The sequence below is a fragment of the Mesoplodon bidens genome, assembly GCF_964165515.1.
Source record: "Mesoplodon bidens genome assembly, chromosome: 5".
Classification (NCBI taxonomy): domain Eukaryota; kingdom Metazoa; phylum Chordata; class Mammalia; order Artiodactyla; family Ziphiidae; genus Mesoplodon; species Mesoplodon bidens.
Genome location: NC_138161.1, coordinates 6,588,518 through 6,613,007, shown reverse-complemented (window position 1 = coordinate 6,613,007; position 24,490 = coordinate 6,588,518). Strand labels below are relative to the sequence as shown.

At 48.8% G+C, this 24,490-nt stretch overlaps 1 protein-coding gene across 1 annotated transcript; it reads left to right on the top strand.

Moving 5' to 3' along the window:
- Positions 1-1,232: 1,232 nt before the first annotated feature.
- GET1 (guided entry of tail-anchored proteins factor 1) lies at positions 1,233-16,809 on the top strand. Its single transcript, XM_081235229.1, has 5 exons — positions 1,233-1,410; positions 11,304-11,469; positions 12,656-12,723; positions 14,519-14,633; positions 16,603-16,809. Exons 1-5 carry the CDS (start codon positions 1,309-1,311, stop codon positions 16,674-16,676), a joined length of 525 nt encoding a protein of 174 aa, XP_081091355.1. The 5' UTR covers positions 1,233-1,308; the 3' UTR covers positions 16,677-16,809.
- The last annotated feature ends 7,681 nt before the right edge of the window (positions 16,810-24,490 follow it).

The window sequence follows — 24,490 nt, the reverse complement described above, 5'->3', positions numbered from 1 at the left end:
ATACTTCTTTTCTTTTTAACTTGATGGCCTAGTGTGGTACTCGGATGGTGTTGGCAGCCTTTAATTGTTAGTGCTCTTCTTAAGAGCTGCCCAGATGGAGCAATAGGAGAGAGCTGAGTTGTTCACACTGGCCAGGTACTGCTGGTCATCTCCTACCTGTTGTACAGTCAAGGACCTTCTCCAGGGTTTTCTGTCAAATTCTCGTCTCACCAGGAATTGGTGATCCTCCTCCTGGGGGGATGTGGCACTGGGATGGGGTGTGGTACGGGTGGGGAGCAGGCGATGCTCTCCTCTTCTGCCTGAAAAGCAGAGACTGGGGGCCGGGAGATGGAGGCCGGAGGATCTGCCATCACTTTTCACGACGTGGTTTCTACTTCCACTCCTTCCAAACCTTTAGTGGGTAGAGGAGCTAGTAGCCAGGCTGCCTTGGATGGTCCAGCTGGAGGGGAAGGCTATGGAGGAGAAGCAGGCTCCAAGCCTGTCTTTTGTTTTGGTCAGTTCAGCATCACCTACCGGCCAAGAAACCTCTCCATGGAAATAATTCCCTCTACCGCTATCGAATAGTTTCGCTTCGCATGTTTTCTTTAATTAGAAATTTGTAGAACCACAGCTCCTCGATTTATTCTCATCGGGAATTAGTTCTCAGACTCCAACCAGGGCAGAAGAGGCAGCTAATCATCTTTTGCTTTACCTACTACACATAACTGTGTTAGGATTCTTTTGCTGTAAAACCTCATCTTCCCATAAATGTAGGCTACTTTATTACAGGTTGAATGTAACCAGGACCTCAGGTATGCAGTTTTGTAAATTACTTAGATTTATTACGATGTTTAGCTTTGAAATGTAAACACTACTTACTAAAAACTACTTACAAAACGTTTTTCTTTTTACGGTTACTTGCTACTATAATTACCGTAGCTTTCTATTTATGGAAAGGTTTATTTAAAAATACATTTATTTAGGAATAAAGGTGAGTCAGTTTAAAGAAAGCATTAATTACATAATCACACAAGTGGTTTGCCCATACAGCAAAAGCAGAGACACAGTGGAGGCCGAATCTAGAAAACAGGTTCCGCGGGGTGGTGGGGCGGGTGCGAGAAGTCTACGGAAGCCGGGAAGGCCAAAGGCAAGGCTGGCGTTAACCAGAGCCCGGAGCAAAAGGCGGCCCCGCCTCCCCAAGTGCGGCGCAGTGCGCAGGCGCGGCGGCGCGCCTCTGCGGGGCGCTGGACTCACTGCGCACGCGCGGCCTCCGGCTTGGTCCCAGGTGGAGCTGTTTTAGCCGAGCTGGCGCCGCCGTGACCCTCCGAGATGAGCGCGGCCGAGGCCGACCGCTGGGCTTGGCTGCTGGTGCTCAGCTTCGTGTTTGGGTGCAACGTACTCAGGATCCTCCTCCCGTCCTTCTCCTCCTTCGTAAGTGGCTTTCTGGCCTTCCAGGGGTCGGTGGGGTCGCCGCCCCAGCGTGCTATAGACACAGGGGTCTCAAACTGGCCGCCCGACGGCCAGATTCGGCCTGCAGAGGCGTCTTGGTTGGGCCGTTCTGTGTTTTAAGATGTTTTTGAGTGAGTTGCTAGCGTCAAGTCGCAACGTTTTACCCCCATATCCGGTTTTCTGGATTCTTGGGGAGAAAAAAAAAATGCCTGATAACGCTTGGCCACGTTTTCGCGTGGCAGCGGTCTGGAGTTCTCTGTGCCCTTCTTCCAGCCGCACTCATTTCCGTTATTCTCTGGTTCCTGGGGGCGTCGAGCAGCCTCAGGCTGCTGGGCTGGGGGCGTGGGGAGGGCCAGTGCCTGCAGCACGGCGTCCGGGGCTCCGGGAAGTCTCGCCTTCTCGCGTGCAGTGCAGCTGTGCAGGGTCCCTGGGGACGGGTCTCAGGATGCAGGGGCCCCCATTCTTGGGGCGGGAGGGGTTGGAGACAGTGTAGACTTAGAATCCCAGTGCTCTGTGATGTTTCCTGTACCCAGAGGAGCGACGGGCACTTGGGAGCCCTCTCTGCGGGGCGCTTTGTCCATCATGAGTAATTTCCTCGTGTCCAGTCGCCACGGTTGCTGTGACTGTCATGCCATCTTCCTGTACCTCCCAGAGGAGGTGTGTTTGACTCAGAGTCTAGTAGTTGTCCTAAGACATCCAGCTAGTGATTGCTGGGGTGGAGGTTTGATCCTTGGTGTGTGATTCTCCGAGGTCTGCCCCTCTGCCTGTTGGAGCGTGAATAGGGGGTTTGGTGGCATATTTGATGGGAGGTGCGTGTGGAGAAGGTGAGGAGCTGTTCTCCGCGGAAGGGCGCCCTCTGTAGGCCGACAGTGGGAGTGAGGGGCTGTCTGACTTAGGCCGAGACTCAAAGATGGGGTGCACACACTGTACCAGTATCCTGGGAACTCAGTTCTGCTTTTCTCTCCTGGTATAAATTGGTGGTGGTGGTGGTGGTGGGGTATATAAGTCTAGACAGGGTTTCTACTTCTTTTTGTTCTACTCTACTCGTACCCATTGGGTGCCTGTTTTGTATAAAACTCTATTCTAGGACCTTATCACCCAAGTTGTCCTGAGGCAATTCTCTCTTAATCCCATCCCCCCTTGGGAATCTTTCCTGATGCTTCCTTGTCTTTAAGATGGTGTCCGAAGTACTCAGCATTGCATAAAAGACCCTTGAAGAGTAGGCCCCAGCCCACTTTTCTTATTTTTTAAAAATTGTGCTAAAATATACATAACATAAAATTTACCGTTTTAACCATTTTTAGGTATATAGTTCAGTGGCATTGAGTACATTCACATTGTTGTGCAACTGTTCATCACCCTTCGTCTCCAGAACTGCAGCTTCCTAAACTGAGACTCTGTCCCCAGTAAACATGGGGCGTTATCCGCATGCCCCTTTCCCCCAGTCCCTAGCAACCACCATTTTACTTTCCGTCTCTATGAATCTGACTATTCTAGGCACCTCATACAAGTGAAATCATATAATATTTGTCCTTTCATGTCTGGCTTATTTCACTCAGCATAATGTCCTTAGGGTTCATCCCTGTTGCAGCCTGTGTTAGGCTTTCTGTCCTTTAAGAAGGCTGAATAGTATTCCACTGTATGTCTATACCACATTTTGTTTGTTCATTCATCTTTTGATGGACATTTGGATTGTTTCTGCCTTTTGACCATTGTGAATAATGCTGCTAGAACATTCATGTACAAGTGTTTATTCAAATCTCTGCTTTCAGTTCTTTTGGGTAAATACCCAGAAGTGGAATTGCTGGATCATATGGTAATTGTGTTTTTAATTTTTTTGAGAAACTGCTGTACTGTTTTCCACAGCGGCTGCATCATGTAAATTCTCACCAGCAATGCACAAGTGTTCCAGTTTCTCCACCTTCTGCAACATTTGTTATTTTTAGTTATTATTTTTCCTTTTTGGATAATAGCCATCCGAATGGATGCAAAGTGGCTTCTCTGTTTTTGTTTTTTTGTTTGTTTTTTTTTTTTTGCGGTACGCGGGCCTCTCACTGTTGTGGCCTCTCCCATTGCGGAGCACAGGCTCCGGATGCGCAGGCTCAGCGGCCATGGCTCACGGGCCCAGCCGCTCCGTGGCATGTGGGATCTTCCCGGACCGGGGCACGAACCCGTGTCCCCCGCATCAGCAGGCAGACTCTCAACCACTGCGCCACCAGGGAAGCCTCTCTTTGTGGTTTTGATTTGCATTTTCCTAATGATTAGTGATGTTGAACATTTCATTTGCTTATTGGCCATCTGTATATCTTTGAAAAACGTCTGTTCAGGTCTGTGGCCCCTTTTCTAATGGGGCTTCAGGAGCTGTCCCTAGGGGAAGGGCACTCTCTGGAGGCCCACATCGAGTGTGAGTGGCTGCGTTTTTGTGGTTAAGTTAGGAGTTCTTTATATAGTCTGGATATTAGCTCCTTATCAGATATACAATTTGCAAACATCTTCTCCCATTCTGTGGGTTGCCTGCCCATCTTACTTAAAGTGTCACTTCGATTCTTCCTATGTACCCCATCTCATCTCACCTTATATGGGAACCACACACAGAACTAACCTCAGTTGCTGAAAGAGGCTGTGTTGGTTTTGTATTCCTCTGTGAATTGTTCCTAGTTTCTCATAAGCTGAGGGGGAAGGAGGAGAGTGTTTGGGATATGGCAGCGGCTGTAAATAAGAACTATCATCACCGCTGGCTCCTTCACCAAGCTTTCACCAAACCTGTGCCCTGCAGCTAGCACACTCTCATAAGAAGTTATTGCTGCAGTCTACACATGCACGAGGTTTGTGCCTTATCAGGGTGGCTGTTTGTCGTTCAGGTGAATGAGCACTGGGTTTGTCCTTGGACCTGTGTCCCGTCCTTTGCTGCATCCTACAGGCTGTGTCACCTCTCTCACCTCCAGCCAGTTAGCTGCCTTAGACCCGTTTTCCCTTGGTTGTAACACTGTCAGAATTGTTAGCCAGTTCAGAAGGATAACATTCTCCTAGCAGAGTACAGTTGCTGGTGTTCAAACAGGGAAAAGTAATAAAGAGATCTGGTTTGTGTTGAGGGTCCGTGAAAAGCTGTAAGGAACGCGCTGGTCCCGTGTAGGGTAAAATGCTGCTCCTTCTCGACCATTACAGGCCGCCCCATCACAGGCGCTGATTAGAGGATGCTCGTGGGAAAGACTCCGGTGAGCATCAGTCTGACTGGGAACGGGCCATGCCCCTGCACCTCAGACCGTAGCCTTCCTTCCAGGGTTTCCGACGCTTCTTCCCTTCAGCCAGAGCAGGAAGGGGCGCACCTTCCCATCAGTCAGGAGAGGCCCTCGAGGAAGTCGCTCAAGTTCAAGAAGTCCTCTCCCAGCAGAGTGCTGCAAGGTCCTGGGATGGGACCTCAGTCCAAATACTGGGGTGGGGGCTGGGTGCCCGGATAAGGACGCCCAATCCTTGGCGTTGACTTGGTTGGAATTCTCCTGCGAGTTCTTTCACGTTTCCTTTCCAGCTGGTCACAGGACGCGTTTGCGATCCAGCACAGCAGCCAAAGGCGGAGGCAGAGGGGACAGAGACCACCCTGCGGAGCGCCCCGCTCCGTGGCCGGAGGCGCGCTGCGCCGGCGCCCCGGGCCCCAGGACTGGCGTGGCCGAGGGCGGGGGGAGCTCCTAGTTAGCCATGTGCCCTGCGCAGGCCTGCCAGGGCAGATGCGCTGGAGGGCGGCCTGCGGGTAGCGGAGAGATGCGTGCACTGTGCAGGCGCCCTAGGACTGGTGTGGCGGAGGGAGGGGTGAGGGTCCGTGCGAGGCGCGTGCCCTGCGCAGGCGCCCCAGGACCTACGCGCTGGAGGGCTGCCTGCGGGTCCCCGAGAGCCGCGTGCCGTGCTCAGGCGCCAGGGGCCCCTTCCTCACAGACCCCCTGCTTTGCAGACCTTGAGCATGGGTGCAGCGCAGGCTGTCCTCTGGGACTTGGTGTGTGGGACTGGCCGCCACTTTCGTGTTTGACAACTTCAAAATCACACTTAACTTGCTGCTCTGAAAAGTGGCTGCTTCCCTTTTCTCTCTAGGGGCCCGGGCCACTGAGGTGAGGGGTGGACACTGCAGGGCCTGCTGCTGCGGGCCTTGCTGAGACCCTCCCTGTTTCCAGGGAGCACGGTCCCCTAGTGAGTTCTTGCTGTGGACCAGCATGAGCCCCAAGTGCTCTTTGAGGAGGTGACAGAGGCGGCGACGGGGGTTGAGTGCGCACGAGCAGGTGCGGCCTGGCGGATGTGGACTCCCCCGTGCCGGAGACCAGGCCCCCGAGGAGTGGGCCCGACTTGGCCGGTCCTGGCTGAGGGGCATGTGGGGTTGTTCTGGGTCTTGGGCCCTTCCCGGGGTGAGGGGTCTCCCTGCGGTGTTAGGGGCACGCCTGAGACGCCATTCCCAGGGATGCCTGCTGTGTTCCGGGAGGGAGGAGCCTTTGGGCTGTAAATGTCGTCGGGCACGACTTTCAGATGGGACTGGTCCAGAGAGTTGCCAGCCATTGAGTGGGGGAGTGAGGAGTTGAACAACCCCAGTGCCACCGCAAGTCCTGGCATTTTGTTGGCAGAGGGAGTGTCCAACTTGGACAGGATCAGAGGGTGACTGAGGAAGACGCTGTGATCTCACAGAGGCAGAGGGCCAGCGTCTGGGGACAAGAGCAGCAAAGGATTGGTTCTGCCCTTGTTTTCTCTCCAGATTCTCCCACCGGATTTTTTTTCATGATAAGCAAATTTTGTTTGTTTGTTTGTTTATTGATTGATGGCTTGCGGGATCTCAGTTCCCTGACCAGGATTTGATCCTGGGCAGCAGGCAGTGAAAGTGCCAAGCCCTAACCACTGGACCGCTGGGGAATTCCCTCACTGATCTTTAAAAACTTATTTTCTTTTCTGCTTTAGAATTATTTGTGGACCCATCTCCAGGTCTTTGGAAAATCCATACCCTACACAGCTTATCAGCTTCTGTCAAGTGGGAGATTTAATACTCCTTGAGTACATAAAAACTTCAGGGGACTTCCCTGGTGGCACAGTGGTTAAGAGACTACTGAAGCCTGCGCGCCTAGAGCCCGTGCTCCACAACAGGAGAAGCCACCGCAATGAGAAGCCTGCGCCCTGCAAGGAAGAATAGCCCCTGCTCGCCGCAACTAGAGAAAGTGTGCATGCAGCAACGAAGACCCAACGCAGCCCAAAAAAACAAATTAAAAACCTGATAGAAATTAAAAAAAAAAAAAGACTTAAGAGATATATTTTTTAAATTTATTTATTTATTTATTTATGGCTGCTTTGGATCTTCGTTGCTGCGCGCAGGCTTTCTCTAGTTGCTGTGAGCGGGGTCTACTCTTCATTGCCGTACGCGGGCTTCTCATTGTGGTGGCTTCTCTTGTTGCGGAGCACAGGCTCTAGGCGCGCGGGCTCAGTAGTTGTGGTGTGCCGGCTCAGTAGTTGTGGCTCACGGGCTCTTAAGTGCAGGCTCAGTAGTTGTGGCGCACGGGCTTAGTTGCTCCATGGCATGTGGGATCTTCCCGGACCAGGGCTCAAACCCGTGTCCCCTGCATTGGCAGGCGGATTCTTAACCACTGTGCCACCAGGGAAGCCCCAGATGTTTATGTTTTAAAAATTAATATTGGGACTTCCCTGGTGGTCCAGTGGCTAGGGCTCCGTGCTCCCAGTGTAGGGGGCCCAGGTTCGATCCCTGGTTGGGGAACTGGATCCCACATGCCGCAACTAAGACCCGGCGCAGCCAAATAAATAAATATTAAAAAAAATTAATATTAAGAACATTTAAAAAATTCAAATCTCCTTAAATCTTACATTTCAATTCATAATTCTAGTATATTTTAACAGTTATTTGTAAGGAGGTCTTGGATTAATGTTGGTACCTATTTGCAAACTTAAACACTTCCAGATTTTCTTTTTTTGTACTTGTAGATGTAATATATTCATTTTTTCTTCAGGCGCTGCATTTCCTAATTTTAACCACAGATCTCTTCAGTTCCCCTCAAGTTTATTCTCCTGCCCTCACTCACTTTCCACTCCTGAGTAACCATTTTTGGCCTTTCCAGTTTTTAATTGTTTTATGTACAGCATACCTCGGAAATATTGCGGGTTTGGTTCCAGGCTACTGCGATAAAGTGAATATCGAAGCAAAGTGAGCCACATGCAATTTCTGGTTTCCCAGTGCATAAAAAAGTTATGTTTACACTAGAGTCTATTAAGTGTGCAATAGCATAGCATTGTATAAAAAAAAGTGTACATGCCTTAATTAAAAAATTGTTTATTGCTAAAAAATGCTAACCATCATCTGAGCCTTTAGTGAGTTGTAGTAGTAACATCACAGATCACTAATCAGGGAATACCCTGCTGATCCAGTGGTTAGGACTCTGCCGTTTCACCGCTGAGGGCTGGGATTCGATCCCTGGTCCAGGAACTAAGACCCCACAAGCCCCGTGGTGTGGCCTAAAAAAAAAAATCACTAATCAAAGAACACCATAACAAATATAACAATAATAAAAAAGTTTGAAATATTATGAGAACTACCAGAATGTAACACAGAGATGTGAAATGAGCAAATACTGTTGGAAAAATGGTGCCAATAAACTTGGTTGATGCAGGGTTGCTACAAGCCTTCGATTAAAAAAATCTGTGAAGCACAGCCTGTATTCTCTATAATGCTATGTACGTAATGTGTTTGCCCCTCTATTTCTTTTTCTTTTTTAAAATTTATTTTTGGCTGTGTTGGGTCTTTGTTGCTGTGCAAGGGCTTCTCATGTGGTGGTTTCTCTTTTTTGCAGAGCATGGGCTTTAGGCACGTGGGCTTTGGTAGTTGTGGTTCACGGGCTCAGTAGTTGTGGCTCACAGGCTCTAGAGCTTAGGCTCAGTGGTTATGGCACACGGGCTTAGTTGCTCCGCAGCATGTGGGATCTTCCTGGACCAGGGCTCGAACCTGTGTTGCCTGCATTGACAGGCAGATTCTTAACCACTGCGCCACCAGGGAAGTACCCCCTCTATTTCTTTTTAAATCCTAGTTTTTTTTTTTATTGGCGGTACGCGGGCCTCTCACTGTTGTGGCCTCTCCTGTTGCGGAGCACAGGCTCCGGACGCGCAGGCTCAGCTGCCATGGCTCACGGGCCTAGCCGCTCTGCAGCATGTGGGATCTTCCCAGACCGGGGCACGAACCCGTGTCCCCCACATCGGCAGGTGGACTCTCAACCACTGCGCCACCAGGGAAGCCCTAAATCCTAGTTTTAGGAGTCAGGTTTATTGATGTGTAATTTGCATTCAGTGAAATTCACTTCTTGTACATGGGCAGTTTGATGAGTTTGGGCACACTTAATCAGGGTAACCACTGAAACAATCAAGGTAAAGAATATCTCCATCACCTCTGAAAGTCCTTTCCCCACCCTGCACCTGTTTTTTTTAAATCAAATTAAAAAAAATACACCTTTATTTGATTTTTTTGGCTGTGCCTCACCGTTTCACATGGCATTCGGGAATCTTAGTTCCAGGACCAGGGATTGAACCTACGCCCACTGCAATGGAAGCGCGGAGTCTTAACCACTGGATCGCCAGGGAAGTCCCTGCCCCTGTTTCTTGATTTACAAAGTTTAAGCAGCATCTGTGAACTCCTTGCTCTTTAAGATGATTCTGTGATTTTTATTTTTATTTTTATTTTATTTTATTTTTTGCGGTATGCGGGCTTCTCACTGTTGTGGCCTCTCCCGTTGCGGAGCACAGGCTCCGGATGCACAGACCCAGAGCCCATGGCTCACGGGCCCAGCCGCTCCGCGGCATGTGGGATCTTCCCGGACTGGGGCACAAACCCGTGTCCCCTGCATCGGCAGGCGGACTCTCAACCACTGTGCCACCAGGGAAGCCCTGATTCTGTGATTTTTAAAGATAATTCGGTGCATTCCTGTTTTCTGCTCTAGGGCGGATCTGGCTAGAGTGTATGTCCTTTAGTTAGAGTGTTGGGTAGTGGGGACCAGACGGTTGAGTTTGAAGACCCCCCTACTCCAGGAGGCTGTGCAGTGGTAAGCACACTGTGCTGCTGCACAGGCTCCCTCTGGAGACCGAAGGGCCTCATTGCTCGGGCGCTGGAAAGGGGCCTCAGCTGGTGTCCCGTGAAGCTGTGCGGGCGTCCCTGGGAGACCCGCAGGAGGGGCGCGGCTGGCCAGCTCGAACTGAAGAGTCACCCTGCTGTGCACCAGGCAGGGGGGATCGGGGGCTAGAGGAACAGACTGATTTATTGTGCACCAGCTATGTACCAGTACAGGGAAATATATTAATATAGTTTATTAATGTATCTTTATTAATATATTTGTAAAAATGTGAAAGAAACACAAGCGTGCAAACAAAGTTATACATTCATTAGAAAGAACTGGTTTTGTTTCCTGAACCATTTGAAAGTAAGTTGTCAACCCGAGTGCCCCCTTTCCCCTGTACTTTAGTGTATAAACAGTGGCCTTGCCCGCAGTACAGCTGTCACGTACAGTCCTCCTGTCCCGTTCAGGGTTTCCTCGTCCCAGTGACGTCCTTTATAGCAGAAGGACCCCAGTTAGCACCATGTATAGCACATACTTGTCATGTCTCTTCAGTCTAGAAGGAGTCTTGGTCTTTCCTTGAATTGCGAGGATGACATTTCCGAATATCGCAGGGCAGTGATTTTGCACAGTGGCCTTCTGTGGACGTCTTTGTCCAATGTTTGGCGAGGATGTCACGTAAAGGACGCTGTGTTCTCTTTGCATCTCACCAGGTACCCTGGGCCTCGATTTGGGGAGGTACACTCATCACTGCGGGTCAGTCCCTGAGGAATTCTCAGTCCCCTGCGAGGTCGCCCGTGGACCTCCCCGTGCTGGTGCGAGTGTGGTCCCCTTGCTCTCCCCTCGCTCTCCTGGGACCTTCACCTGTCCCGGTGGGTTGTTGGGTGCAACCTGGCAGCCACTGCATGTGTAGCCCGGACCGCTGGTGGTGTCCTGGCCGGTGTGTGTGTCTGTGGGGGGCGTCTGGGGATGGCGCGGGCAGGTGCCCTCACACTTGGGTCCCCTCCACTGTCCGGGCGGCCAGGAGGGCGCCTGGGCCGGCCGTGTCCCACGTGGGGCCTGGCTGTCAGCGGCTCCTCTTCACAGACATTTACGTCTGTTATTTCATCTGTCTGTGTATCTCTGGAAAACCACGACTTCACACCGGTGCCTCCAGTTCTCATCCAGTCCCACGGGATTCATTCTGGTTCTCTCCCGATGCATGGTTCTCGCTCCCTTTTCTCACAGTGAGAAAACTGGCTCACAGTATCCTCAGTGGGTCTCCGTGACTTGCTCAATCCTTTGTGACTCACCCTCGGCCTCCCCTACCACCTCCTCTGGTCACGTGTGCCCCTCCTGCTGTGGGACCTCGACGCTCATGCCAGGCAGCCCCCTGCGGGAATGCCCTCTTCACCCGCCACCGCTTCATCCCTGACCGCCGGCACCCCCCTTGCTCGGCCCACCTAATTTAGCACAGAATTCTACAGGAGTGAGGGGCGTGCACGGTCCTTGTCACCTGAATGAAGCTCTGGGGATGGAATCCGTTTTCACCCTGTCATCACAATTTTGCAGTAAAAGCGAAGGATACATACATTTGTGCTGTAGCAGTCCGTGGGCATATCTGCAGAGGGAAAAACGTAATTGAATGAAGACTCACGGGGCGGGGGGCGGGTAGTTTTCGTTTCTGTGGTCGGGGGCGGCAGGACCGGGACCGGGCGGCAGAGCCTGGCCGTGGGGGTAAAGGGCAGCGTGCCCAGCTGCAGGAGGCGGCAGGCGGATGGGGGAGGGGTGGGGGAGGAGGCTGATCCCGGCTGCCACCTCCGGCAGATGTCCAGGGTGCTGCAGAAGGACGTGAAGCAGGAGTCCCAGATGCGAGCGGAGATCCAGGGCATGAAGCAGGAGCTCTCCACCGTCAGCATGATGGACGAGTTTGCCAGATACGCCAGGCTGGAGAGGAAGATCAACAAGATGACTGATAAGCTCAAAACTCACGGTACTGTTCTCACGCGTAGCGTGGGAAGCTTCGTACGAGCTGATTAATAGAGAAACCGTTATAGAAAGAGGCACGGCACATGTGCTTTGATCTTTGAGGTTCTGCTGTTGACAGAGACTTTTAAGTTGTCTAGAAGAGACCCAGTAATAATAATTGTTACTTTCTCCTTATTTGCTGGTGAACCTTTGCTTTCTAAACACAGAAGCCTGGGGACTTCCCTTGCGGTCTAGTTGTTAGGACTCGGCACTTTCACTGCTGTGGGCCCAGGTTCAATCCCTGGTCCGGGAAGTAAGATCCTGCAAACCGAGAGTCATGGCCAAAAAAAAAAAAAAAAAGAACAAAAAGAAAACCACGCAACCACACAGAAACCTCTAACATCTTTGATTTTCTTCATTCTCTGTAGGTTGACATTTTCAAATTCAACACTTTTCTGAGAGAAGCCTAGAAAAATCTCACGGTGGATTCCCAGGAGCTTTTGTGAATGCTCTAAAAAATGCCCAGAAGTGTCCTTATCCAAGTGTAGACTTCAGGCTGGGGATCAGGTCTTACTCAGCTTTATGTTTGCCACCGTTCCTAACCGTCTCCTCTGATGGATAGGAGGTCAGCTTGTGTGCTGAGAGAGTGCGTGGCTAGTAAAACAGGCAGAGGGGCCTGCCCAGGCCTGAGACACACCTGACCCCCACTTACGGATTAGTGTGCTGTGTGGTCTGGGAAATCCAGGAAGAAAAAGGTAGTCCTGTTGGTAAGTGCCTCATCAAAGAATCTCTGATTTAGATGAATAGCTTTAAGAGTTTTTAAAATTAAAGCTAATCTGTGTGTGATTCTATTTTAAATAACGGCACAGTGGGTGACTTTTAAGAAATTGTTTTATATTTTCTATGTGTGTGTGTGTGTGTGTGTGTATATGTATGTATGTGTATATATATCTTGTTTGTTTGCTTCTTGGCTGTGCTGCGCAGCTTGTGGGATCCTAGTTCCCCGACCAGGGATCGAACCCAGGCCCTCGGCAGTGAGAGCACAGAGTCCCAACCACTGGACCATCAGGGAAGTCTTTTCTAAGCATATTGAGCAGATGTTACATACGTAGTTAGAAAATAGTTTATGAGAAGAAATAACATTTCTGTGTGCTGGAGTATCTTCATTTTTTTTTAGGACTGATACCATTTCATCCTGTTTTTCCTTTCAGTGAAAGCCCGGACAGCTCAGTTGGCCAAGATAAAATGGGTTATAAGTGTTGCTTTCTACATATTGCAAGTAAGTGTCCTATTCTGTCACCTGGGGTCATTGAAGTTGGTAACGGACTGTCCTCCAGAACCATGTGGCCCAGAATCCGGGCCTGGGAATTCAGGCTTTTCCACTTTCAGCTGCTGTGCTTTGTGGTCCTGCTAACGTGTAACTCTGAACACTGTGTGAATTTCTATGTTAGACTAAAGTGAAGCCTTTGTTTCTCTTAGTCTCTTTTAGCCTTTGTCTTTTAGAGTTGTTAAATGTTGGGATTTTTCTAGCAGATGTGCTTCTCTGGAGTTCTTTCATTTTGCCTTTATTTCAGTGCAGTGTTGGGAGCCTGGGGGGAGTATGGAGTGAAAGAGCTTATTTAGACATTGTATTCTCTAAGGTGGTCAGTGACTGTGGCCGTTGCTTGTCACCTGGTGTGCAGACGTGTAGGTGACGTGTAGATGTCTGCTCTCAGGCAGGGAACACGTCATTCTCACCTCAGTCCAAGACCTTCGATTCCCAACTGTCTTACCTGGGGGATGTCTACTTGTTCCGTTCGCTGCTGCTTCCTCCACCCGAGGGTGTGGATGTGCCCCAGGCACACTTAGTGGCAGCTTTAAATGGTCTCCGAGTTTCAGTCCTATGTGTGATCTTTCCTGGGGGACAAGATTTGCGCCCAGCCCCCCAAAGCCCAGGTGGTTTGGGTTTGTTTGAGGACAGTGATCCTGAGGCGTTGTCACTTTGGTGCGAGAGAGGTTTCACTGGGAGAGAGGACTGGAGCAAGCCTTGCCCCGCTGGCTCGAGTGGCCCGTTCAAGGCCACGAAGGGGGTGGAAGCCAGCTGGCCGAGCGCTGCTCGAGTGGCCCGTTCAAGACCACGAAGGGGGTGGAAGCCAGCTGCGCGAGCGCTGCTCGAGTGGCCCGTTCAAGGCCACGAAGAGGGTGGAAGCCAGCTGCCCGAGCGCTGCTCGAGTGGCCCGTTCAAGGCCACGAAGGGGGTGGAAGCCAGCTGCCCGAGCGCTGCTCTGCTCGAGTGGCCCGTTCAAGGCCACGAAGGGGGTGGAAGCCAGCTGCGTGAGCGCTGCTCGAGTGGCCCGTTCAAGGCCACGAAGGGGGTGGAAGCCAGCTGCCCGAGCGCTGCTCGAGTGGCCCGTTCAAGCCCACGAAGGGGGTGGAAGCCAGCTGCGCGAGCGCTGCTCGAGTGGCCCGTTCAAGGCCACGAAGAGGGTGGAAGCCAGCTGCCCGAGCGCTGCTCGAGTGGCCCGTTCAAGGCCACGAAGAGGGTGGAAGCCAGCTGCCCGAGCACTGCTCTGCTCGAGTGGCCCGTTCAAGGCCACGAAGGGGGTGGAAGCCAGCTGCCCGAGCGCTGCTCTGCTCGAGTGGCCCGTTCAAGGCCACGAAGGGGGTGGAAGCCAGCTGCGCGAGCGCTGCTGGGAAAGGAGGAGAGGGCAGGCGGCGCTTCTCGTCCCGCCACTTAACCCCCAGAGGGCTCACCTCTGCCCTTGGGTGTGTGCGTGAGAGCCGCAGCTAGTTCTTCAAGGATCTGAGAGGCGTAAGATCACTTCTGTCACTGATGAGGTGTAGTTAGCGTAAGCTGGCTGCTTGGAGGAGGTGCTCAGTGAGGAGGGAACACTTAGGCTGTGGGAGACCTTGGTTACTCCATCAGCTGATTTGACGGTGTGGATATATCTGCTGGCTGTGAGGACCGGATGGGTGGGGTTTGAGGTCACCGATTTGGAGAGTTTCCTGGGTTTGTTTCCGTGTTTCCTCGTCTTCCGTGGTGGTCGGCTGTGTGCCTGGCGGGCTGTTTCCACTCACCAGCCGTGTCTCTGCAGGCTGCCCTGATGGTCACGCTCATATGGACGTACTACTCTGTGCCCGTGGCCGTGGTGCCGAGCAGGTGGATAACTCCACTGGACCGCCTGGTCGCGTTTCCCACCGGAGTGGCAGGTACGCGGGCGCCGGCAGACGCGGCGGAGGAGCGCGGCCGGGCTGACCCGGGGGCGTGCGGAGGGAGGTTCGGCCCGCCGAGCTCAGCCTGCCGCCCGCGGTGAGAGCGCTGCGTCGCCGCCTCACACAGGGCTTGCAGCAAAGGAGCTGACGTCTAGGGAACTTACGTGTCCAGTGGCACCGAAACGTGAAGGGGCAAGGCTGCCGTTCCACCCGAGCCTCTGCCTCCGTGACCCGAGCCCAGTACCTGGGGTCCGGTCCCCCGCTTACTGAAACACCACCTCTGGTTCCCACATTCTGTGACTCCTTTTCCGTTCACACTACGCTTAGCCCCGCTGCAGCATTTCCTGCTATCGGCCATTCTTTGACTTCTGAAAGAATTTCTTTTGGGTGTTAAAATTAGTACGTGTCATCGTAGAATGAATAGAAATATAAGAAAAAACTTTAAAAAAGACTCAGTAGCTGTGGAGAACCCCTCTTAACACTGTGGTATATTTTTTCCAGTCTTTTTTTCTATTTATTTTTGTATGGTTAAGGTTATCTGGCACATACAATTTTTTACCCCTCATTATGTATAAGCCTTTTCCCACATCAATAAATTTCTTCAGAGTAGAGACGGACGTGCTGCTGGCTGTGCTGAGAGGGCAGCTTAATAAATTTCTTTTTTTCTTTTTTTTTTTTTTTTTTTGCGGTACGCAGGCCTCTCACTGCTGTGGCCTCTCCCGTTGCGGAGCACAGGCTCTGGACGCGCAGGCCCAGCGGCCATGGCTTACGGGCCAAGCCGCTCCACGGCATGTGGGATCTTCCCGGACCGGGGCACGAACCCGTGTCCCCTGCATCGGCAGGTGGACTCTCAACCACTGCACCACCAGGGAAGCCCCCTAAATTTCTTTATTAAGGAATTTTGAATAGCTGTTCTTCATTTGGATGTGTCATAATTCACTGATTTCCCTGTTAAAGGATATTTATTTAAGTCCCCAGTTTTTGCTGTAGAGATGATGCTGCAGTACACATCCTGGTCAGCCAGTCTTCGGTTGTGATTTGTGATCACGCTGGAGGTGAATTGCTAAGTCAAAGGGATGGCCGTGTCAAAGATTTCCAATTTAGCCAGGCCCCTTCCCTCCCCACCCCCTCCCTCTTCCCGGACCCAGCCAGGATTGTGTAGCTGGTGGCTCTCAGTGTTGTTGGGCCGAGGAGCCAGAGGCCACCCTTCCGGGCATCTTGTGGCCTCTCTTCCTGTCTCTCAGCATCAGTGGGGCAAGAAAGGTGTGGGTAAACATTCCTCCGTGCTTATAATGCTTTGGTGGGAAGGGAAAAACAGATCATCTGACAGGGTGGTCTTACAGTCTATTAATATCATAAATAATGATGCACATCTCTCTGGCAGGAAAGATAAATACAAATCATTGTTTCTTGTTTTGAGTAGTTCCTGCTTAGTAAAGAAGGCAGCTCTGTGAATCAGTAGAAAGTCTGCGGGCTTTCCTGGTGGCGCAGTGGTTAAGAATCTGCCTGCCAATGCAGGGGACACAGGTTTGAGCCCTGGTCCGGGAGGATCCCACATGCCACGGAGCAGCTAAGCCCGTGCGCCACAACTACTGAGCCTGCGCTCTAGAGCCTGAGAGCCACAACTACTAAAGCCCGCGTGCCACAACTACTGAAGTCCATGCGCACCTAGAGCCCGTGCTCCGCAACAAGAGAAGCCACCGCAATGAGAAGCCCGTGCGCTGCAACAAAAGAATAGCCCCCACTCGCCGCAACTAGAGAAAGCCTGCGTGCAGCAACGAAGACCCAGAGCAGCCAAAAAAAAAAAAGTGATCAGTTTGAACCCAGGAAACGCAAACTTGGTGTTAGCCCAACACTACTCAAAAAGGACTGAAGTACTCGATTTCCTAGAAGTCAGAGGTAGCAGAGGCAGGAAATGTGGGTGGAACTCCTGGCATGCTCTCATGTTGAATTTCTTTATTTTTAGGTGGTGTTGGAATTACCTGTTGGATTTTAGTCTGTAACAAAGTTGTGGCCATTGTGCTCCACCCTTTCAGCTGAAAAAGAAGATGAGTTTGGCTACAGCACTTTCAAAAAGGAATTTTCACTTAGGAGATTACAAATCTGATTTATACTGTTTTATTGTTTTTTGTTTTGTTTATTTTTGTTTGCTTGTTTTTTTTAAAAAAGGAAACACAAGCCACGGGTTAGTTGTTGTTGAACATGTTTGTTCTTGGACTTCATGTTGAGATTCTTAGAAGGCTCACAGTTTTGTACATTTGTCGTGAGCCACGGAGGTCAGTCTCGTGTGTACCAGCCAGCATGGCACCAGATTTGTGATAAGAAGTGTGTGACATTATGGGCTACGTGTTGTTACTTGTGATTTGCACTCTTGGCATATTTTAAAGGTCACGTTGCCAACTGGAAAGTCAGACTTTTCTAATAACTTAAGTACTTTAAAGACTTTGCGCTATTTTTAATCCAGATTAGAAAGTAATTTAATTTTAATACCACTACTAGAATTTGAAAATTTGTTTTTTAATCTCATGCAGTACTACTGGGAGAATAACACTAACTGACATTGCTTGTGCTTTTTCCTTCCTCTATTTAAAATGTCATTTGTTGGGCAAGCCTTTGAATTATATTATTCACTTATCTGAAGCTGTTAACTTTTCATTACTGTGTTTTTTTTTTTTTTTTTTTTTTTTTTTTGCGATACGCGGGCCTCTCTCTGTTGTGGCCTCTCCCGTTGCGGAGCGCAGGCTCCGGACGCGCAGGCTCAGCGGCCATGGCTCACGGGCTCAGCCGCTCCGCAGCATGTGGGATCTTCCCGGACGGAGGCATGAACCCGTGTCCCCTGCATTGGCAGGCGGACTCTCAACCACTGCGCCACCAGGGAAGCCCCGCATTACTGTGTTTTTATAAATGTATTCATGAGCCCATAATGCATTGTTTTGTGTTTGAACTGTGTATTTTATATTTAAGGTATTTCAAATGAAGGGTATTTTTAAAACATTTAATATTTATGCTCTGAAGAATGGAACAAACTTAAAAAACAAACTGGGAAGCCTGATTAAGTTAATTTCAACGGCTACATGTTTGCCCCGTCAAGTATAATTCTGCTCTGTATTTTTAAAAACACTTTTTTCTAATTACAATTTTGCAAGTGCTTGTGTGACTTCCTTCCTTACGGCCACTTACTTGCCACGACCGATCGGTGGCAGAGGGTCTGAAACGATCACTCAGTTGGGCCACAGCCCTGTAAAGCGAACTTCTAGCACGAGTGTTTAAAAGATCATTTTTGTATCCTTGCGTTCCCTGACGGCATGATAGTAAGTTCGTTATTATTTCTGGCAGTCGAGCTACGTAGAGACGGAGCACTGTGCTGCTGTAGTTGATGGTCACCAGAGTGGGTTTTGGGTTCCCCTCATCACTCAGACTCACCCGGCCCCAGGCTGTTGCAGCTCTGGGAGAGAATGCAGAACTGGGAATACAGCCGTATTTACAGCAAACACCAGTGTCCAGCGTCCAGTCACCTCACAGGTACCTTTTAGCCACACAGGATGAGGAGCCGCCGACCTGCAGGGGAACATGACAGCAGCAGAAGGAAGCTTCGGGGTCTTGGGCCCCTTCGAGGCCACAGACCCTACGTGATTCGTGAGCTGTGGCGTGAATGGCAGGGCAAACAGTCAACAGTCGGGTGGCCAGGTACGCGCACTGTGGACCGTCCTGGGATCACTAACTGGTGAAAGTCTCCCTGACAAGACCCTTATTTATCTCCTAAGGATATGTTCTTGCAATTAATACTGCAAGACTTTTGACAGATTTCACTGAGGCTAGAGGAAAAGATTTATAATTCACAGCTGTTCACTCTTTCCACGTACATTAATAGTTTGTGAAGATGAAACAAGGGAAATTTACACGTCCGTCACATTTCACATTCTTGTGGTTTCTGAAAAATGGTGCGTGTTTTTATTTTTTACGTTTTCGTTACTTATTTATTTATTATTTATTTTTGGCTGTGCCGCGGCTTGCGGGGGATCTTAGGTCCCTGACCAGGGATCAAACCTGTGCCCCCTGCAGTGGGAATTCCCTGGTGTTTGTTTTTAAATAGGTAGTAAACGTGGCACCGAATTCAAAAGATACAGAAAGGGATGTGATGAAAGTACATCTTCTGACCTACTGTCGTGTGTCACCCTGTTTTCCAGAGTTTTCCACTATTACTAGTTTCTTTATGATTTCCAGGATATTCCATACATTTATGAATATCAATGTATGTGCTTTTGAACTAGCTTTTAAAAAGTAATACCTAAAAAAAACCCCCACAAAAACTGCTTTTTTTTTTTTTTAAATCCTACCTGGATAGTACAGAAAAGGAGCAAGGAAGCGAAGTCTCCTGTGATTCCACAGAAGTGGGACGACTGGTGTCAACATTTGTGCTTTTCGCTCTTTTCTAAAATTGTATGCATAGCTGTAGGTTTTGTGTTTCTATTTAAAATTACTGGGTATAGTTTATAGTTGCATGTGAGAATAGACATCTGTTTGATTTAAAATACATCTAAAGTGGGCTTCCCTGGTGGTGCGTTGGTTGAGAATCTGCCTGCCAGTGCAGGGGACACGGGTTCGAGCCCTGGTCCGGAAGATCCCACATGCCGCGGAGCGACTAAGCCCGTGCGCCACACCTACTGAGCCTGCACTCTAGAGCCTGTGAGCCACAACTACTGAAGCCCACGCGCCTAGAGCCCGTGCTCCGCAACAAGAGAAGCCACCGCAATGAGAAGCCCACGCACCACAACAAAGGGAACCCCCTGCTCACTGCAACTAGAGAAAGCCCCGTGCAGCAGTGAAGACTCAATGCAGCCAAAAATAAAATAAATAAATATATATAAAAAAATACATCTAAAGCTCTCATCATGCCAATTATGTTTGCTTTATATTTATGGTGAATCAAGCAGGGAAATCTTTATGTGCAAACCCACGATCATTTTTGTATGGGGTTAATACAGTTCTTCTGTTGCCGGTGCAAGTGGGTGGAATGCTAGCTCAACTAGTTTCCTCTTCCCTGACCTGGCCAGACTTTGTGGCCTCCCATAGTTTTCCTTACACATACATAGCTCTCTGGGGGGGCCGTGTGTGTGTGTGTGTGTGCACGCGTGTGCACGTGTGCATGCGTGTGGTGCACACACTGGCCCCTCCTGTCCAATCTATTTATATTTTATTGGACCTTTAAGCCTTCTCTGACTGCTTTTGATAACAGTGATTTCTTTTTTCTTCCCTTCCTCGTCAGAACATCTTAAGTAATATCAATATGACTGCTCTGTCAACTAATTTTGTATTGACTTGTGGTGTCTACTGTTGTGTGTTTTTATTTCTAATGTTTTAGATACTTTTGTGATAAAGGGTTTTCTGTCGATGCTGCAAGTGCCTTTAGGGCCAGAGACTGTTCCTTAGACTTTTTTATACCTCTCCCAGCGTGTTAAGTCAGTACCCAGGGATATTTAACTTGAAAAAAAAAAAAAACAATGGTTTTCCACTAGGGCCACGTATACCTTTTACAGGGAGTACATTTTCATAGTTGGGGGGTTACCAGTTAACAGGGAAATTTTCTAAGGTGCTGTTTCCTTACAAGTCCTTCATGACAGAGCCTTTTGGTGGTGTCACAAGATTCAAAGCTCTGTGTGTAGTTGGTTTGCACACCATGTGGATCGCAGGGCAGACGGCTCATTTTCTCTCTGGGTTCACTGTTGTTTGTGTGGGTCAGCTTTTCTGCCTGCATGTTTGGAATGTAAAGTGTATGCATCCCTCTTTCAACACTCAGAATACTGACTCTTGCCGCTGAGTTCAATCTTTTTTTTTTTTTAAATTTTTAAACATGTCACTATTTTAAAAATTTTTTTATGAATTTATTTTATTTATTTATTTTTGACTGCGTTGGGTTTTCATTACTGTGTTGGGTCTTTGTTGCTGCGGTGAGCGGGGGCTACTCTTGGTTGCAGTGCACGGGATTCTTATTGCGGTGGCTTCTCTTGTTGCGGAGCACAGGCTTCAGTAGTTGCAGCACCGGGCTCAGTAGTTGTGGCTCGTGGGCTCTGGAGCACAGGCTCAGTAGTTGTGGCCCACGGGCTTAGTTGCTCCGCAGCATGTGGGATCTTCTCGGACCAGGGATCGAACCTGTGTCCCCTGCATTGGCAGGCGGATTCTTAACCACTGTGCCACCAGGGAAGTCCCACGTCTCTTGTTTGGAAGCTATTATAAATGGGATTGTTTTAAAATTTCATTTCAGATTGTTACAAGTGTATAGAAATTGATTTTTGTACATTGATCTTGTTTTATGTAACCTTCAGAACTCATTTAGCAATTCAACAGTTTTTAGTGGATTCCGTAGGATTTTCCATGAAAAAATCATGTAATCTGTGAATATAGGTAGTTTTACTTCTTCCTTTCCAATTAATGCCTTTTATTTCTTTTTGGCCTAATTGCTCTGGCTGGGATGCTTGGTATGATGCTGAGTAGAAATGATGAGTGTGGACTTACTGCCTTTTTCCTCATCTGGTTTGGTATCAAGGTTCTGCAAGCCTCATAAGAATGGGTTGGAGAGTGTTCCTCCTTTTTCTATATTCTGGACTAGATTGTTTAAGATCTGAATTATTTATTCTTTGAATATATGATGAACTTGCTCGTAAAAACTTGCCTGGGTTTTCTCTTATTTTTATTGGAAGATTTTTAACTACTGATTTCAATGTCTTAATAGTGATTCTGGGGTTATTCAGTTTTATATTTCTTCTTGAGTCATATTAGGCATGTTCGGGTAGGGATTTATCCATTTCTTTTCAACTTTCAAATATATTGGGATAGGATTTTTGTAAATACTCTGTAGGGGGTAGAAAATACACGTTTTAAAGTTTTGGGGTATGGCTTCTGTATATGTCCATCAGGTCAGACTTACCAGTTGTCTTATTCAAATCTTTATCTTTACTGCTGTTCTTTTATTTCCTGAGCTGTCCATTACTGAGAAAGGTATATAAAAGTCTGCCATTATGATGCAGACTTGTAGTTTTGTCAATTTTGCTTTATGTTTTTAAGTTATCGTTAAATGTATGCATGTTTAGAACTCATACAGCTTCCTGGTGGATTGAACTCTTTGTTGTGTTATAGTAACCTATGTTATCTCTAGCAGTAATTTTTGCCTTCAGGTCTTTTTTTTTTTTTTTTTTTTACACCAACTTTCATTTGGATGGTATTTGCCTGGCAGACCTTTTCTCACCCTTTGACTTTCTGTATCTCAGTGGCTTAGATATGTGTATAAAGAGCACATGGCTGTATTTTAAAAATCCAATCTATATTGTCTTTTAATTAGAACATGTAGCCCATTTACACTTATTGAAATGACTGATATGTTCGGATTTATGTCATATTATTTTGTACTTCTATTTTTGTTTGTATTCGTTCCACTTTTCTGTTTTCTTTTTCCTCCTTACTTGTTGTTTCAGGAGAACCCACAGTTCTTCCCTCCTCCTGCGTTTCTCCTCTGTCCCCTTTACAACGCGCACAGAATACTTAACTCCTGACACTTCTGACCATCAAATGCGTGTGGGTTTTACCCCGTAACAAGCAGTTCTCTGGGACACCAGCTGGGTGTCCAACAATTTAACTCAGTCCTGATACTCTTTACCTGGAGATGGCATCAGATCCCACAGGTTGAGGGCTCAGTCCCACAAGACTGCCCTCCTCCCCCTTCCCCCGCCCCCCCAGTTCAGTTGCCAGCCCCAAGTCCAGGTTGTCACCTGTGCTTCTGACCGACCAGCTAGAACTCAGAGGTCCCCATGACCCCCTCCTCAGCTTCGATTAATTTGCTAGAGCAGCTCACAGAACTCAGGAAAACCATTTACTTACTGTTTCCCAGTTCATTATAAAGGATAGGATAAAGGACACAGATGCATATCCAGAGGAAGAGAAACACAGGGCAAGGTATGTGGGGAGGGGCAGGAGCCTCCGTGCCCTCTCTGGGCACACCGATCTCCCCAGATCTTCATGGGGTCACCAACCCGGAAGCTCCCCAACCCTGTACTTTTGGGATTTTATGGAGGCTCCATCACGTAGGCATGTTCGATTATTAACTCCATTTTCAGCCTCTCCCCCTCTCAAGACAATGGAGTGCGGAGCTACAGCCTAAGCTTCTAACCATGGCTTGTTCTTTGTCACGATCAGCCCCCATCCAGGAGCCATTCAGGAGCCCGCCAAGAGACGCGTTCTTAGGGCAAAAGACACTCCTATCACCCAGGAAATGACGAGGGTTTTAGGAGCTCTGTGTCAGGAACTGGGGTCAAGGATGAAATACTAGAACCAAAGATGCACCTGGTGATCTCATCAGGAGTTACCAGGTTTCAGGAGCCCTGTGCCGGGAACGGGGGGCAGAGACCAATACATACATTCTGTTATCCCACAATTACCTCTTGTTTTTCACATCCCTCTCTCCCCTACGTTTTGGAGTTATTTGGTTTTTGCTTTAGTGCTTACACTAGAACATTTATCAGTGCTTAAAAGTTAATATTTTACTCTCCTCATCAGCCGTGTAAGACAACAGTTTAACTCCGGTCTTTCCCTCCCGACGTATATGCTACTCTTGTCATAAACCTATGTGATAGATACATGATACTTTAGCTATATCTTACTTTTTTGTAACCCCACGAGGGATCAGTTGTATAAAACGGTAATGTTCTCTTAGAATTACCAGTCTCTTGCATATGAGACCTTTTATCTCAAATCACTTTCCTCCTGCTTGAAGTTTATCTGTTAGAACAGGGTTAACAAACCACTATTTGCAAAATCAGGGGGCAGCTGGACGAGGCCTGTAGGCTGAAGTGTGTTTATTTTACTGGAACGCAGCCATATCCTGAGGTGTCTAGGCTTATTGAAATTATTCCTTTGATATGCATCTTTACTATCTAGGGCCTGTGTCCTGTTTTTCTCCCATCCTGAATCCCCTCAGCAGTCAGGGGCAGCTGCAGTGGCTGATGGTTTTCTGGCCACAGCATCCTTCGTTTCCTGAAACGGCAGGCGGCATTCTTTGTCCACAGTGTAATAACGCTAATATGTGAAGTCTTCGTAGATCTGACCCAGATACCTCTTGTTCCTGTTGGTTCTCATAGCACCTTGTTTTCTTGTGTCTTTCTCTGACCTCTCTAGGGGAATTTCTTGAGGCCTGGATTAAAGGTAGTTTCTTCCAGAGAGGGTTTGCATCTCCACTGCCCTGGGGGTACTACCAGCCTAAATCGCTTTAAACTTTAAATTACAGAGACCGGGTAACCCAATTTCAGGCTCTCCAATAGGATGAGGGCTGATTATGGTCAACAGAGTTTAAGTTTAGTAGCTCACTCAGGTTGGATGTCCCAGTTTGTGGGAGGGACCTCTTCTTAGGCCCCTACTTAGGCTGATTTTGTCCCCTGGGTTTTGTCCTGGAGGCTTTCTGGATGCTTAGCAAATGCCCTGTGAACTAAAAATGCCGCCTGCCATATCAGTAAGCAAAGAATGTTGCAGCCATCATGCCATCACGATACAGCCTCCCTGAAGGTGAGCCCTGAGGGAACTCAGGATGGAAACAGGATGCCCACCATCAAGCTGCCAGCCACTGCAGCTCCCCCCCACCCCACCCCAAGGGTGCACCCTGAGGAGACTCAGGATGGGAAAACACAGGCTATTGGCCCCAGACAGAACAGGTGCACATCAAAGGAATGATTTCAGTGAGCCCAGACTTGCATCTTCCCGTATACAGAAAAGCACTAAATTCCTTAACTTGAGATGTCTGGTTTTCTTTAATTAACAGTAATCTTTTGATGTTCCTACTACCTGGTCTTTGCTGCAAAAACTCCTGTATA